This window comes from Catharus ustulatus, chromosome 6 (genome assembly GCF_009819885.2).
Source record: "Catharus ustulatus isolate bCatUst1 chromosome 6, bCatUst1.pri.v2, whole genome shotgun sequence".
Taxonomy (NCBI): Eukaryota; Metazoa; Chordata; class Aves; order Passeriformes; family Turdidae; genus Catharus; species Catharus ustulatus.
In genome coordinates, this window is record NC_046226.1 from 1,267,667 (window position 1) to 1,283,959 (window position 16,293).

General features: G+C 45.8%; 1 protein-coding gene across 1 annotated transcript in view; it reads right to left on the bottom strand.

The window, feature by feature from the left end:
* Positions 1–16,293, bottom strand: part of MDGA2 (MAM domain containing glycosylphosphatidylinositol anchor 2) — a 229,199-nt gene that overhangs the window by 20,384 nt on the left and 192,522 nt on the right. Inside the window, exons 12-13 of the mRNA XM_033063561.2 lie at positions 7,469–7,646; positions 5,047–5,067 (exon numbers count right to left, since the gene is read on the bottom strand). Coding sequence (XP_032919452.2) covers positions 5,047–5,067; positions 7,469–7,646 — 199 coding nt within the window. The remainder of the gene's footprint in view (positions 1–5,046; positions 5,068–7,468; positions 7,647–16,293) is intronic.

The following is a 16,293-nucleotide window of genomic DNA, read 5'->3' on the forward strand; positions in this document are numbered from 1 at the left end:
AAATGTGGTTTGGGGATGAGAGATAGCAGCTTTTCAAATTGTAAACTTTATCTCCACATGGCATCTCCTAAATGTTCCCTAATTTCAATAGGGATGGAAAAGGAAGAACTGGATAAAATGAGGAAAAGGAGCTTTGGGATAGACATGAAGGAAATCTCTAAAAATCAGGACATGGCATCACATGGAGGGATATCAGGAAGAGAATGGAGTCCCCATCACCAGATTATCATAACAAATTCCTGTGAGGAATATCTGAATCCATATGGGGATGAGAGGGGACTGGTCATGTCCTGGACAAACCTCCAGGATTTTCACAGATTTCTGGGGTGTGTTTGAAGGAAGTGCTGAATGTGTGGGTCTAAAGAAGAAAAATTGCCCAGAACCCCAAAGAGGATTCCTGGGATTCTCTCCTGCTTGGAATTGTGAGAGCCCAGTGATCCCAGAGATCTGCCCTGCTGGGTGATGGTGGGATGAGAAATTCCTCCTGTAATTCAAGAACCAACTTGAGAGCAAAAGGCCCTGTGGATTAAAACATGCAAAATCAGAATTTCGCTGCATGAACAATTCCTGCTGAGTTTACTCTTCCTGCAAAGTGCATCGATTTATCTGAGGGAAGCAGGAAATCTCCCCTCTGCAGGAGAAGGCAGCAGCCTGCAGTGTCAGCTTGGAGGGCTGGATTCAGATCCACAGCTGGGAGAAGCTCAAACCCTCGGTGCCAGGGGATGGCTCATCCCTGTTAAATGGAGGAGGTGGATAAATGTTTGCAGGTTTGGGCTTTTGGGGAGCTCTAAATCCACTTAAGCCACTGGAGCTTCCCTGCTAATCACTGAGGAGAGAGGGACCTGGAGCTTAGTGCTGCAACACTCAGGTGATGCTGCTGCAGGCTCAGAAATCAGCTTGGGAAATTCACTTCAAACCATGGGATGCGCGAGGAGTGATTTCCAAATATTCCTGGTTCTCCTTCTCCTTTCCAAAGAACAACACGAGGCCAAAAGGGTCCAGGGGGGATCAGGGAGGGGTCCAGGGGGAATTCTGCCCCTCTGCTCAGCCCTGGGCACATCTGGAGTGCTCTGGGATCAGCAGGGACAGGAGCTGCAGCAGAGCAGGGATGTGAGGATGAGGAAGGGCTGGAGCATCTCAGTGCCCAGGAGAGGCTGAGGGAGCTGGGGCTGCTCAGCCTGGAGAGGAGCCCCAGGGAGAGGGGCTCAGCTCTGGGAGTGTCTGAGTGTCCCTGTCTGTCCCTGTCTGTCTGTCCATCCCTGTGTGCAGGCAGGGGCACAGCAGTTCCAACTCTGCTCCAGGCAGGGGCTGATCCCAGGAACTGCCAGCTCAGGAGCAGAACTTGTGCCCTGGGCAGTGCCCAGCCCTGAGCAGAGCCCAGAGAGGGGCTGGAGTCTCCTCCTGGGATATTCCAGAGCCACACGGACACACTGCTGTGCCCTGAGCTCTGGGATGGCCCTGCTGGAGCAGGGAGGTGACACCAGTGACCCTCTGGGGTCCCCTCCTGGGATTCTGTGCCCTGCAGAGCTGTCAGTATAAATCACAATCCCATCAAACCAGGTTATCCCAGGAATGCCCTTCCCAGGAGGTTCCTTGGCTCTCAGCACCTCGAGCAGCCTGATTTGGTGTCCCAGTAAATCCACCCCAGCTCCTCCAGGAGGATTCATTCCCCAAAGCTCAGCTCCTTCCAGGCTGGCACGGCCAAGCTCTGGGTTCTGGTTATCCCAGCACGGTGGGAGCTGCTCTGGGCTGGGAAGGAATTCCTGGGACAGGGGGAGGTGTCCCTGCCATGGCAGGGCTGGCAGGGGTGGGATTCAGGTCCCCCCAACCCAAACCAGTCCCTGAGCCTTGGATGGTTCCAGGATTGCCCCCAAACCGCTCAGGAGAGAAAACGAGCGAGCGCCGTCTCCGTCTTTATCCCAGCTCTGGGAAGGGAATTCCAGGGCTCTGCCAAAACTCTTGGGATACTCCAGGACTCAAACCAAGCACCAGCTGTGCCTCTCATCCCCAAAAATTCCTTTTACACCACCTGAGCTCCAAATTCTCTTGGTTTACCCCACGTTGTGGATTTTGCTTCCACCTCCACTTTTGCATCTTCTTGCTGCTTCTACACAAAGGGATGAAATGAAAAGGCAAAAATGTAAGTGAAGAAAAAAAGTTTTGATTCCCAGATCCAGTCCTGGAGCAAAGTGAACAAAAGAAAGAATTTTCAGCCATTCAGCACTTTCTGCACTGCCCCTCCAGTGCCTTAAAAGCTGCAACAACTTCTCGTGCCCTCAAAGCTTCATTAAGAAATTCCACATCAGCAGAACAAAAGATTCTTTTCCTCAGGTGAAGAAAAAAAAATAAAATAAATGTTCAGGCCAGATAGGAAAAAAAAAAAAAAAAAGAATCAAAGTTTGCCATTTATTTAATAGTCAAACATTGATTTCATGTGGAATACCTTGGAAAAGGTTAGTGCTAAATGTTCTTGGCACTGAACACTCCTTAAAAAAATAACAGATGAAGAAAAATGGGGAGAAGCTCCTCAGGCTTTGCTCCATCCTTTTGTAGGGGAGTTTAAGCAGATCTGGATGGTGTGGATGTGTTAATTGATGAGCAGGAGGGCAGGGGGAGCAGGCAGCTCTTCCACAGGTGCTCCAGCCACGGCCCTAACGATGGTGCTAATTAACATTAATGAGCGTGGTGGTTTTTGTCAGGGCACATGGCAGCTCTGGAAGAGGATTCAGGTCATTAATAATTTCCTTGCCAATTAGGGTAAAAGCTGGAGCTGCTCTGGAGGTGAAGCCCTGCATTGTAGCATGGATTTGTCATCTGTTCCCATCAAATCCAGGCTGGATGTGACTCCTGAACATCTCCTCTCTTCCATTATTCAGGGGTGATCTCTAATTGTGCAAATTGATGCAAAATCCTTCTGGTTTCCATTAAATGGCTTCTGTTAGGTGGTAAAAAATGAAGTGGAGATGTGAGGTTTGAAACCTTTTGATGCTTCTTGCTTGGGTATTACAGAGATTTAGGGATGGGATTGTGCCAGAAGTGAAGCATGACTCGAGTTTCCAGTCAGGAATCTTGTCCTGCTTGGATACAGCTCCTCCTTTTTGTTCACACAGCAGGAATAAAACCAGAAAATGGCCCAACAGGTTGAGGAACAGCAGGGATTTTGTGGGAAGCACAGAAAAGAGAACTGGGGAAGGTTCTGGAGCACCAGGAGGGGCTGGAGAATCCCTGAGGGAGCTGGGAAGGGGCTGGAGAATCCCTGAGGGAGCTGGGAGGGCTCAGCCTGGAGAAAAGGAGGCTCAGGGGGCCCTTGTGGCTCTGCACAAGTCCCTGCCAGGAGGGGACACCGGGGGGCTTTGGGATCTGCTCCAGGAACAGGGACAGGAGCAGAGGGAACAGCTCAGGCTGGGCAGGGCAGGCTCAGGGTGGGCACAGCAGGAATTTCCCCATGGAAAGGGGGATCAGGGGGGTTGGATCCCCATCCCTGGGGGTTCCAAGCCCTGTGGAGGTGGCACTTGGGGCAGGAGTGGCTTTGGGAATGCAGACCAGGATTTTTTCTCCCACCAAGGGATTCCACTCAAAAAATGTTCAGGGAAAACCAGCAAAGCAGAATTCTGCCATGGCTGTGGCCACCTGAAAGGAGTGACCCTGGGGACTCTGCAGCTTTGGTGGTAAAACTTTCCCATCCCTCCCTTGAGTCTCATTCCCTATTCCCATTCAGATGCCACCCACATTCCATCATGATCCTACCAGACTTTTGGAAAATTAGTTTGAGATCTTAAAATCCTAGAGGAGTGTGAAGCACTTGGGATTGTATTTTTTTTCTTCCCATCAGAGCCTAGATTTAATGTATTAATTAGCAAGAGTTTAATTCCCTGCTCGTTAGAATCCATGGGAGAGGCTCCTGCAGCTCCTGGGAGCTCGGAGCTAAGCCCTGCTTAATTATTAACGTGTTGGACAAGATCTTCTGCAAATAAGTTTAGAATTTACACAAAAGCTTAAAGTTGAGTCTGAGGGATGGAGCAGAGCCTGGCTCTGCTCTGCAGCAGGAAAAATGGGAGCCTGGACCTCATTCCTTAGGCAGGAACAATTTTGGGGTGTGCTGTTAAAAACAAGAATTCGTTGTGACAGGAAATAAGGATTTGCTGGGGATGGGAGAGCAGGATGGGGCAGGGAGATGTGGGACTGTGGGAAGTTTTACTGGGATGTGCCAAAGCCCCAGCCCACCCTCCTGCCTGGATGCTGGCAGGGATTTGGTGCCCATGAAGTGGAAGGACAAAGTGGGACTGAAGCCATTCCCAGCCTGACCAGTCAGGGTTTGCATTTCCTGAGGAGCTGTGTCCCCACAATCTGGGGAGAGCCAAGATCCACTGGGGATCATTTCTCTGTGCAATGAATCCCTGATTCCTGGATCTCTGTGGGCAATCACTTCCTTCTTTTTGCTTTCAATCTGCCCTAAAAATCTTGGAAATAACTCAAGAACTACAAGGAAGGTTCTGGGGAGAGCTTAGAGAACCTTCCAGAGCATGAAGGGGCTCCAGGAGAGCTGGAGAGGGGCTGGGGACAGGGATGGAGGGACAGGACACAGGGAATGGCTTCCAGGGATGGGTGGGATGTTGGGAATTGGGAATTCCTGGCTGGGCTGGAATTGCCAGAGCAGCTGTGGCTGCCCCTGGATCCCTGGAATGTCCAAGGCCAGGTTGGACACTGGGGTTGGGGACAGGGGGAGGTGTCCCTGCCCTTTCCATGATTTCCCACAGCACCCCCAACACTTCCTGAGCTGCTCCACCACAGCTGGATCTTAATTCCAGCCCATGAGTATTTTGGGGCAGTGAGAAAGCTGAGCTGGAGCTGATTTTCCTCCCTTTATCCTTGTTGGAACAAGAGGAAGCACAAATGACACATCCATGGGTTCCAGCCACCCATGGGCTGCAGCTGGAAGTGAAATACTTCAAACTGATATTTTTTTTGTTTGGCTTTTTTTTGTTTTGTTTTTTGCACGCACTGCTCTTTGTGAAAGATAAAATAAGGAATACTTTAAATACTTACGGAGATGTGGATTCACCGGAGCTGGAAAACAGAGGGAAAATAAAATTAATGCAAAGAAAAAAATTCCAATTCATCAATAGTCAGATTATCCTAAATTTCTCATTGCTGAATATTGAAATTCATCTACTTCACAATATCCTGAGCATGGGAATGGCTTCCCAGGTTAATCCAGAGGAAAATCTGCAGTGTAAAACCTGGGAATGGGATTGAAGGAGGGATTATTCTGTGGCTCTGTTTGCAGAAGGAGAAATTTGAGGATGGATGGTTTAGGAAAAGGCCACAGCCCCACACATGTGGGAAGCAGAAGGAGGCTGAGCTTGGGGCTGTAATTGAAATCTATTCACAGAAAATTCAAAATTAAATTTTATCTCCAATTAATGGGGACATCTGGCGATGCCAGAGCATCACTCCAGGTTTTCCTGCTGCCCTTCCTTGCTTTAATCCCAGCCTAAAACTCAGCAAAATCCCAAATTCAACCTGGAGTGGCCAAACCAGCTCTAAATTAGCACCACTTTATCTGAAACACGAGCAGAGATTTGCTCCAGTGTCATCTCCCTGAGAAACCCCATTTTTACATCTTTTACCTACAAATTACCTCTGATTCTCCAAAAAACCTCCATTTTACAGGATCCCTGAGTGACTGAACCTGGAATTAGCTGCAATTGCTGGCAGCTGCATCGACTGAGGCTTGATTTGTGACTAAATGCAGGGGTTTGGATGGAAAATCTCATCAGGTGCCACCTCCAGTCACACCCTCTGGATTGTTCCCAGCAGAGCAAAACCAACTCTTTGTGACACAAAGCAGACAAGAAAATGAAGGTGGGTAAGCTGAATTTATCCAGCATCATAAATTTGGGGGGCAAAACCCCAAAACAACCAGGAAAAAAATCCCAAAAATGCCACTTTTGGAGCAGCACAGCTGCAGGACCATGTGTGGTGGTTGCTGTGTGCACATCACAAAGGGAAATTCAGCAGAAAGGGAAATTCATGGATAAATGAGACCCTAAATTCCCAAAGCTGGCTGGAATGCCTGGAAAATCCAGGCCCTGCAGGGAGGGAATTTTTGCTGCTGGAAGATCTCAGGAGGAGCACAAAGTGTTGGGAATGGTTGGGTTTGATTAAAACCAGGACAGATATTCCTTAATTTTCCTGCTGTTCCCTAGGCAAGGAGAATGAAACCTGCAGGAATTTCAGCTGGCTGGTGGGGTTTGGTTTAGGTGATCTGTTTTGGGCAAGAAATCTTGGCTTGAATGGTTTTTTCCCAATGTTTTTAGGTGCAACCCCATGGATGTGGGGACTGTGACATTTCCCACAGATCCTGGCTGTCCCCACCTTAAAAAACAGGGGATTTGCTCCCCAGGGATAACAGAATATATGGAAAAGGGATTTTTTATTCTTCCCTGGGAGGGAGGAGAGGGGCTGGGTTATCCCAGAGCAGCTGTGGCTGCCCCTGGATCCCTGGAAGTGTCCAAGGCCAGGTTGACAGACCCGAGGATGATGTCCCATCTGTTGGTAGCTATTCCCCCAACCTTTTTCTCTTTCTCTCCCCTCTCTTTTTACTTCATTTCCCTATTCTCTTTCTCTCTCTCTCCCCATCCTTTTACTTCATTTCCCTATTCTCTCTCTCCCATCCTTTTACTTCACTTCCCTATTCTCTCTCTCCCATCCTTTTACTTCATTTCCCTATTCTCTCTCTCCCCTCTCCTTTCACTTCATTTCCCTATTCTCTCTCTCTCTCCCCCTCCTTTTACTTCATTTCCCTATTCTCTCTCCCCCTCCTTTTACTTCATTTCCCTATTTTCTCTCCCCATCCTTTTACTTCATTTCCCTATTCTCTCTCTCCCCTCCCCTTTCACTTCATTTCCCTATTCTCTCTCTCCATTCCTTTTACTTCATTTCCCTATTCTCTCTCTCTCTCCTCCTCCTTTTACTTCATTTCCCTATTCTCTCTCTCCCCATCCTTTTACTTCATTTCCCTATTTTCTCTCCCCATCCTTTTACTTCATTTCCATATTCTCTCTCTCTCCCCATCCTTTTACTTCATTTCCAATTCTCTCTCTCTCTTTCCCCTCTTTTTACTTCATTTCCCTATTCTCTCTCTCCCCTCCTTTTACTTCATTTCCCTATTCTCTCTCCCCTCCTTTTACTTCATTTCCCTATTTTCTCTCCCCATCCTTTTACTTCATTTCCCTTTTCTCTCTCTCCCCTCTCCTTTCACTTCCCTATTCTCTCTCTCCCATCCTTTTCCTTCATTTCCCTATTCTCTCTCTCCCCTCTATCCCAAACCAAGCCGTTAGCGTTCAACAAACCGCATTGCCGCTTGTTGCTGGATAAAACTTGAGTCCCTCCTCGTTTTCCTTTTTCCCCCTGGGGTGGAATGAGCCATCAGCCCCGCTCAGGCTGTGCAGAGGTGACTCCTTACCGCTGTACTTGATGACCCTGATGGTGGAGTCGCCCTCGCCGAAGCGCGTGATGGGCGTCAGCCGCACCTCGTACGCCTCGGGCTTGATCAGCTCCGTCAGGTTGTAGGTGATCAGCTCTCCCTTCTGGATGTTCCCGTTCACCGTGATCTCCTGCTCCCACCAGCGCTGCTGCCCGGCCTGCAACCCAAAAAAAAACCCCAAAGGTTGGGATTTGGGGTCGTCTCACAAAGCTGAGCAGAGCTGGGTGACCTCCAGAATTCCGAAAGAATCAACAAGGAATGGAACCAGGGATTCAACAAGGAATGGGCTTGGTGAATTATCCCACAAGGAAATATTTCTGTAATCTGAAAGATCTTTATTTTCCCTTTCAAAATTGTTGGACAACCCAGAATCCGAAGGATTCCAAGGTCAGAGATTTTGGGATTTTTCTCCACCTCACAAAGAAGAGCAAACCTGGGCAACCTCCAGAATTACAAAAGAATCAACAAGGAATGCAACCAGGGATTGACAAGGAATGGGCTTGGTGAATTATCCCAGCATAGAGTATTTCTGTAACAAAATACAGTTAAAATCTGAAATATCTTTATTTTCCCTTTCAAAATTGTTGGCCAGCCTGGAATCCAAAAAAAATCCAAAGGTCGGGATTTTGGGATTTGTCTCCACCTCACAAAGCAAAGCAGACCTGGGCAACCTCCAGAATTCCAAAAGAATCAACAAGGAATCCAACCAGGGATTGACAAGGAACAGACTTGGTGAATTATCCCAGCATGGAGTATTTCTGTAACAAAATACACTTAAAATCTGAAAGATCTTTATTTTCCCTTTCAAAATTGTTGTCCAGCCTGGAATCCAAAGGATTCCAGAGATTTTGGATTTGTCTCCACATTAGTAAGCAGAGCAGACTTGGCCAACCTCCAAAATTCCAAAAGAATTAGAGGTGCAATAAGGAATGAACTTCCCACCATGGAATATTTCTGCAACAAACCACACCAAAAATTGGGAATATTTCCTCCAGAGGTCCTGTGGCCCTTGGATGTGTTGGGGCAGGAAAAGTGGGGAGTTCTCCCAATTCCTGAGGATTTGGGATGCTTAGCAGGCTGGGATGACAGCCCAGGACCAAGGGCCAGTTTGTGGTGATTGAGTTTTTAAAAATAAATAGAATTAAGCTTTTTAAGCCATGTTTTATGTCATTATGTCAATGATATCTATGAGCACTGTAGGATAAAAATTAAAAATATTCCCTACTCCACCTCATCTTTGGCTAAGGAAGCACAAAACCAGAAGTTTCCCAAAGAATTTCAATAATTAACAAGGAAAATTTGCAATTAACCAAACCAGACATGAATTTCTATCAAATTCAGCCTCTGCTTTGAATCTTTGCCCTTTTCTCCAGAATAAAATCTCCTTTATTTTCTCCTTTGGAAAGGAAAACAATTGGATTTTTCCTTTCAGGATTACCCCTCCAAAGCCAGGGTTGGATATTGATATTTCTCCATAGGAAGCAACACAGATTTTGATTTTTTTTTTTCCCCTTGCAATCAACACCGGCTCTGGTCTAATCCTTATTTTTCACCATGGAAACCAGGGGAAAAAAAATCCAAAACAACAGAAAATTGTCCTTGTGTTAGATGGAAAATAACTCTGATTTTCCAGCTCTGCTGTGGAATAAATAAATATATAAACATAGAAATGGATAAATAAATATCTAAATATACAAATATATAAATTACAACCATATAAATAAAAATATATGAATAATATGTGTAAAATAATTATATCAATATATTAATATAGAAATATATCAATATATAAATGAAGAAATATATAAATATAAAATATATAAATAGTTAATAAATAAATAATAAATACATATGTATATTGATATAAATAAAGAAATTCAGGATTTACCACACCCAACTTTGGTTTTCCCACCTGGAAAACCAACCCAGCATTGGAAATGGAGCTGTAATTCCAGAAGGTGCTTCCCAAACTTGGGAAACACCAACAACCTGGGCTGAAAAATATGGAAATAATTGAAAATAAATGGAGCCCAGGAGAATTAAAATAGAATTTAATTCCTGCAATGCCTTGGGGTGCTGGAAGCTCCCAGCACAGACCTCAGCCAAGACTGAGGATTCCAAGAGGAAATCCCCAAGAAACAACCCCAAAACACAACCCTGCACCTCAGTTCCTGTGTCCAGGGCTGGAATATCCATGAGAACCTGGGTTTGGTTGGAAAAGGAATTTTGAAGGGAAAAAATTCTCATCATGAAAGCCTTCTCCTCACAAACACAAAAATGAAACTCAGGTGGGGAGTTGACTTTGGCCAAACTGGAATAACAGTTTTCCAGTGGTTTGGGAATGGTTATGGAGCTCTGAGGAAAAATGGGAATTCCAGAGCATTTATTTGCATTATCCTGTAATTAATGAAGCAGAGAATATCCATGCTCAGGCAACTTGGAGCACAGCAAGTTTTTCCCTTTTTCCTTGGAATATTTTGGAATCTTTGTTCCCAAAGGAGACAGAAAAGTGAAAGGGGGCTCTAAATGGGGCAGATTTTTATTCCACAAGGTTGGAACCATCCCAGTGCTGCAAATTACAGGAGGTTTATTCTATGTCTTGTGTTGGAAAACTCTGTTCTCTTAAATCCTTGGAATTCTGGATTTCCTGAGGAGTCAGTCCTCTGGGATGGTTAAAGATTGATTCCTCCTGAGATATGTTGATAAAAAATAAAAAACTCCTCACTCCATTGTTCGTGGCCTATTGATTCCCAGCACAATTCCTTCATTGTCTCCACTAGCTGGGCAAGAATCTCTTTAATTAATGACAACGTTAATTGATGACAGGAAAATTAATGACAAAGTCAATTAATCCATTGGATACTCCATAAAAAAATGTGGAGGTGTTTAAAGCCATTTCCTTGCCATTTATAACCACACAGATTGATTCTCCTTACAAAATGAGAGATTTCTTTGGAAGTTTTGTGTCTAAGATATTTCATTTGCCCATCACTGAGGGAAAATCCCTAGGGAGTGTTTGTGTTATTCCTGCTTTTCTTTCCTAGTTCTGACTGGAATTTAATCAGAATACGAAACTGAGGAGTGGCTCCTGTGCCATCTCCATTCCCAAGGATGGATTTGGAATGACTCAGAGACAAAAATCTGGGATTTAGGTGAGCTGTAAGATGGTCTGTTCTTGAGAATCAGGGAATATCCTGAGTGTTGGGAATATTGGGAAGGGATCCCAAGGATCCTGGCCCTGCATGGACACCCCAAATCCCACCCTGGTGTTCCTGGTGTCCAAACCCTCCTGGAGCTGTGACAGCCTTGGGAATGTCACCATCCCCTGGAGCTGTCCCAGTGCTCATCCCACCCTCTGGGGGAAGAACCTTCCCCAAAATCCACCCTAAACCTTGCCTGGGTCGTGTCCCTGTGCTGGGGAGCTGCAATGGGAGCTGCCCTCAGGAGGATGCTGGAGACCAGAGTGAGGTCTGCACAACCCCAGTGCCCCAGCTGCTCCTCACACAATTCCCCTCATTTGTCTCTTTAATTAATATTTTCACCCTGACGTGTTTTTCCATCTCTCTGTGGATCCAACTGAGCTCAAACCCAGCCCAGACTAGGCAGGTGAGGCTTGGCTTAAGCCAGGAACAAACTGATCCAAAATGTCCTGAGTGGAGTCAGGCTCTGCTCCCAAAAACAGCACCAGGAGCAAATCCAGGTGTGCCAAGGGAGTTTAGGATGGATTTTAGGGAAGGTTTTCCTCCAGAGGGTGGGAACAGCTCCCCAGGGAATGGTGACATTCCTGAGGCTGTCACAGCTCCAGGAGAGTTTGGACAGCAGGGACCCAGGGTGGGATTTTGGGGATCTGGGCTGGGTGATCCCTGGGATCCCTCAGGATATTCCATGACTCCCTGATTTGGTAGTTCATGATAAATCTCTTTCCCTGCCTTTTCTCCTCTAAAGCCCATTTAACAGTGGGCACAATCCTTCCCAATTAAACCATTCCTAATCCAGGAGAACAATCCTGGGCATGTAATCGACTTTCTCCTTGCAGGATTATATCAACAATCCTCCTGGACTTGCTCCTCCCACTCATTTTTATTATTTCATTATTTTATAACGTTGTGTAATTGGCTTTCTGTGATACAGACATTTAAAAAAATTCTCTTTCCACCCTTTTTCTTAGAAACTGAAATTCCCAAGCCTTTAGGAATAAGGAATGTGGAGTCCAAGGATGCAGATTTTTGCAGATGCAGCTTTCATGGGGTACAAATTGACAGCTGAGTAATTCAGGTGGCACAAACAGCCGCTGCTGAGCCAGATTTATTGTCTGACAGCTGAGGATGAAAGGGATGGGAACACTCCAGGGAAAGCTGGGCTGAGGGAGCCCCAGAGCCAACAATGAAATCCTCCTGAAATGTGGAAAACAGCTCTGGGATGGAAGGAGGGAAATGGGCACGGAGAGAGGGATCAAACTCCAGCACCAAGAGCTGCTGAGAGCAGAGAGCTGGGACAGGACCCACTCTGCTCCTGGATTTCCATGCAGGGGAGGACAATGGATGGTCCTGGAAGGGCTGGGTTAGGAAATTTCAGTCTGTCTGGGAAATAAATGGGAATGTGGGGATTGCAGAGCTGGGAGGGGGATGTTGTTTCCTTGCTTGGAGCAACCTCAAACTCAGGGACAGAGAGAGGGGCTTTGCACAAAGGCCTGGGGGTGCAGGATGGGGGAAATAGCTTCAACCTGTGAGAAAGAAGGGATGGATGGGATGTTGGGAACTGGGAATTCCTGGCTGGGCTGGAATTGCCAGAGCAGCTGTGGCTGCCCCTGGATCCCAGGTTGGACATTGGGGCTGGAGCACCTGGGACAGTGGGAGGTGTCCCTGCCATGGCTGGGGTGGAATAGGATGCCATGGGATGGGATTTGGGCTTCCAAACCACAATATTTTGGGATTCTGGGATTCTTTAACCAGCAAGGCAATAAATGCATCCTCACTCCCTTTATCCTTTATCCAGGGCTATGGCATCTGTGCCGTGGCACCAACAGAAAATTCCCTCCCAGGAACCCTTTCCCAGGATATTTGAGCCCCTGCTCAGCGCTGAGTGACAGCAGAAGTTAAAAATCCACTCCAGTGAAAAAGGAGACGGGAGGAAGCGCCAGAGCCGTGCCCTGCTCGGGGCTGTTTGAAGAAATCCTCATTCCCAACCCACGGACACTGCAGGCTCCTGGGGCTGGGAATAAAGGAAAGGTGGGAGCTTGAATCTTTTATGGAACAAGCTGGAACAAGCTGCTCTCTGGTTTACAAGGAGCAGCTGAATTTTTATGACTCCTTCACAGCAGAGCTGTTCCTTTTCTAGGTCAGCGCGGCTTTGGGGACGTGGCTGTCACCCGCTGTCACCTGCTGGGAGCAGCCAGCACGGAGATCAGAGCTGCACACCCTCCCTGGCTGCTCTGGAAAAGTCTCCCTGGCTCCATCTGCTTTTATCCTGCTGGCAGGAAATATCAGAGAGCCAGAGGCGCTCCTCGGATGCTGGGAGTCGCTAAATGCTGTCGTTTATTGGGAAGAAATGGGAATGTGGCTTTGGGGACAGGGAAAAGGTGGCAAGGAAACATCTCCAGGTGGTGCCAGAGGGAGCAGGGGTGGTTGGAGCTGCTGCAGGAATGGAGCTGCTCCAGGATGGGCAGGTGAAGCTCCTGGAAAAGCACAAGGATATTCACAGCTGCTCCAAACTGAGCTCCGGGAGGCAGGAGCTGGAAGGAGAGCTCCAAAAGTCCTCCCAGGAGAAGGGAAAACCTCTGAGAGGCATTTGGGATCGTTTTTTACACCATTGGAAATTGGTTTTTTTGGAACAAGCTGCCCAGGGAAGTGCTGGAGCTGCCATCCTGGAAGGGTGGATGTGGCACTTGGGGACACGGATTTGTGGTGGCTTTGGCAGGGCTGGGGAAGGGTTGGATTTGCTGCTCTGAGAGGGCTTTTCCAACCTAAATATTCCACGACTGGACACTTAATAACATCAAATCCTGGAGTGCTGGTGTCCCCAAAGGCTGAGCAGGGAATGCACACAGGGAAAGGCAAAAATCCTGGGAGAATCTGGGTCACAGATTCCAAAGCCAAATCCAAAAATTCATCACTGAAATGCAAAAATGAAATGCAAAAATACCTCCATGAGATGCATTGCTGTTGGAATATTCCTCAGAGGGCTCTTAAGAGGTGGGAAAATGTCCCATTCTGTGCAGGAATGTTCTGGCACATTCCCAGGGAAGCTGAGGTGCCCCAATCCGGGCAGTTCCCCCAGGGACACTGAGGCTGTCCCCATCCTCAGCTCCAGCCAAGAGCTGAGCTCAACTGAAATTCCCTGTGCTCCACACTCCCTTCTCCACAAATGATCCATGCAGGAGGATTTGGGACCTCCTGAACTGCTCTGGTGTCCTGACAGTGCCACATATCCCAGTTTTACAGCTGGTTCCAAATGAACCCCAAAGCAAATCCCAGCTGACAGGTGAGGTGAGGTCAGGTGAGGTCAGGTGAGGTCAGGAGAACTCACAGAGCCCAAAGGCTCTCAAAGCCAAGTCCAGTCCAGTCCAGTCCCATTGAGCTTGGCTCAGTGATCCTGGTGGATCCTTTCCAGCTCCTTTTCCACAAATGCTCCATGCAGGAGGATTTGGATTTATCCTGAGCTGCTCTGGGATCCAGACCAGGTGTCCTGACAGTGACACATGTCCCAGTTTGTGGCTGATTCCTTGGGCCACCAAATCCCAAAGCAAATCCCAGCTGACAAGTGAGGTGAACTCACAGAACCCAAAGGCTCTCAAAGACAAGCCCAGGAGCTGGGCTCAGTGATCCTGGTGGATCCTTTCCAGCTCCTTTTCCATAAAGGCTCCTTGCAGGAGGATTTGGCACCTCCTGAGCTGCTCTGGGAGCCTGACAGTGCCACATGTCCCAGTTTTTACAGCTGGTTCCACATGAACCCCAAAGCAAATCCCAGCTGACAGGTGAGGTGAGGTCAGGTGAGGTCAGGTCAGGTCAGGAGAACTCACAGAGCCCAAAGGCTCTCAAAGCCAAGTCCAGTCCAGTCCAGTCCCATTGAGCTGGGCTCAATGATCCTGGTGGATCCTTTCCAGCTCCTTTTCCACAAATGCTCCATGCAGGAGGATTTGGATTTATCCTGAGCTGCTCTGGGAGCCAGACCAGGTGTCCTGACAGTGACACATGTCCCAGTTTGTAGCTGATTCCTTGGGCCACCAAATCCCAAAGCAAATCCCAGCTGACAGGTGAGGTGAACTCACAGAATCCAAAGGCTCTCAAAGACAAGTTCAGGAGTTGGGCTCAGTGATCCTGGTGGATCCTTTCCAGCTCCTTTTCCATAAATCCTCCATGCAGGAGGATTTGGAACCTCCTGAGCTGCTCTGGGATCCAGACCAGGGGTTCTGATGTTGTCACAAGTGAATTTTATGGCACATTCCCCAGGGACACGTGAGGAGACCTTAAATCCCATCCTGGATGGGCAGGAACCCTCCAACCATCCCAGGCTGCTCCAGCCCCAGTGTCCAACCTGGTCTGGGACATTGCAGGGATCCAGGGGCAGCCACAGCTGCTCTGGCAATCCCAGCCCAGCCAGGAATTCCCAATTCCCAACATCCCACCCATCCCTGCCCTCTGGCAGTGAAGCCATTCCCTGTGTCCTGTCGCTCCATCCCTGTCCCCAGTCCCTCTCCAGCTCTCCTGGAGCCCCTCCAGGTGCCCTCAGCTCTCCTGGATCCTTCTCCTCTCCAGGGGAACATTCCCAGCTCTCCCAGCCTTCCCCTTGATGATTGACTATTATTGCAGGTGCTGAATAGCCAAAGAAAGATTTTTGGGACTGATCTGTTGGGGGATGATATATAAAATAAAATAAAATAAAATAAAATAAAATAAAATAAAATAAAATAAAATAAAACAATGAAATTCAAATGAAGCAAAATGAAATAAAATAAAGTAAAAAAGGAAAATAAAAAATAGAGTCAAATAAAATAAAAATAAAATGTAGTACAATAGAAAATTAAATAAATACAAATTAAATTAAATGAAATCTTATTAAAAATAAGATTAAAAAAAGAATAAAGTAAAATAAAGTAAAAGAGTAAAGGAAAATAAAAATGAAGTGAAATAAAATGGAATAAAACAAAAAATTAAAGTAGTGAAACAATATAAGATAAAATAAAAATAAAGGTCGAATAAAATAAAATAATATAAAAATAAAAAGTTAAATTAAAAAAGTGAAGTTATCAAATTAAAATAAAATGAAGTTATAAAATAAAAATTAGGTAAAATAAAAAAACATAAAATGAAATTAAATAAAAATAAAATAACCACATAAAATAAAATAACATTAAATTGAAATGAAATGAAATAAAATAATAATAAAATAACATAAAATGAAACAAAATGAAATTAAATTAAATAACATGAAATTAAATAATAATAAAATAGAATAACATAAAATGAAACAAAATAAAAATGAAATGAAATAATATAAAATGAAATGAAATGAAATGAAATAAAATAAAACAAAATAACATGAAATGAAATGAAATAAAATGACATGAAACAAAATTAAAATAAAATAGAATAAAATAAATAAAATGAAATAACATGAAATTAAATGAAATGAAACAAAATAAAATGAAGCAAAATAAGTTAAAATAAAAATAGCATAAAATAGAATAGAATTGAATAGACTAGACTAGAATAAAATAAAATAAAATAAAATAAAATAAAATAAAATAAAATAAAATAAAATAAAATAAACAAAATGCAATCAAATCTCAGTACCAGAATTCCCGA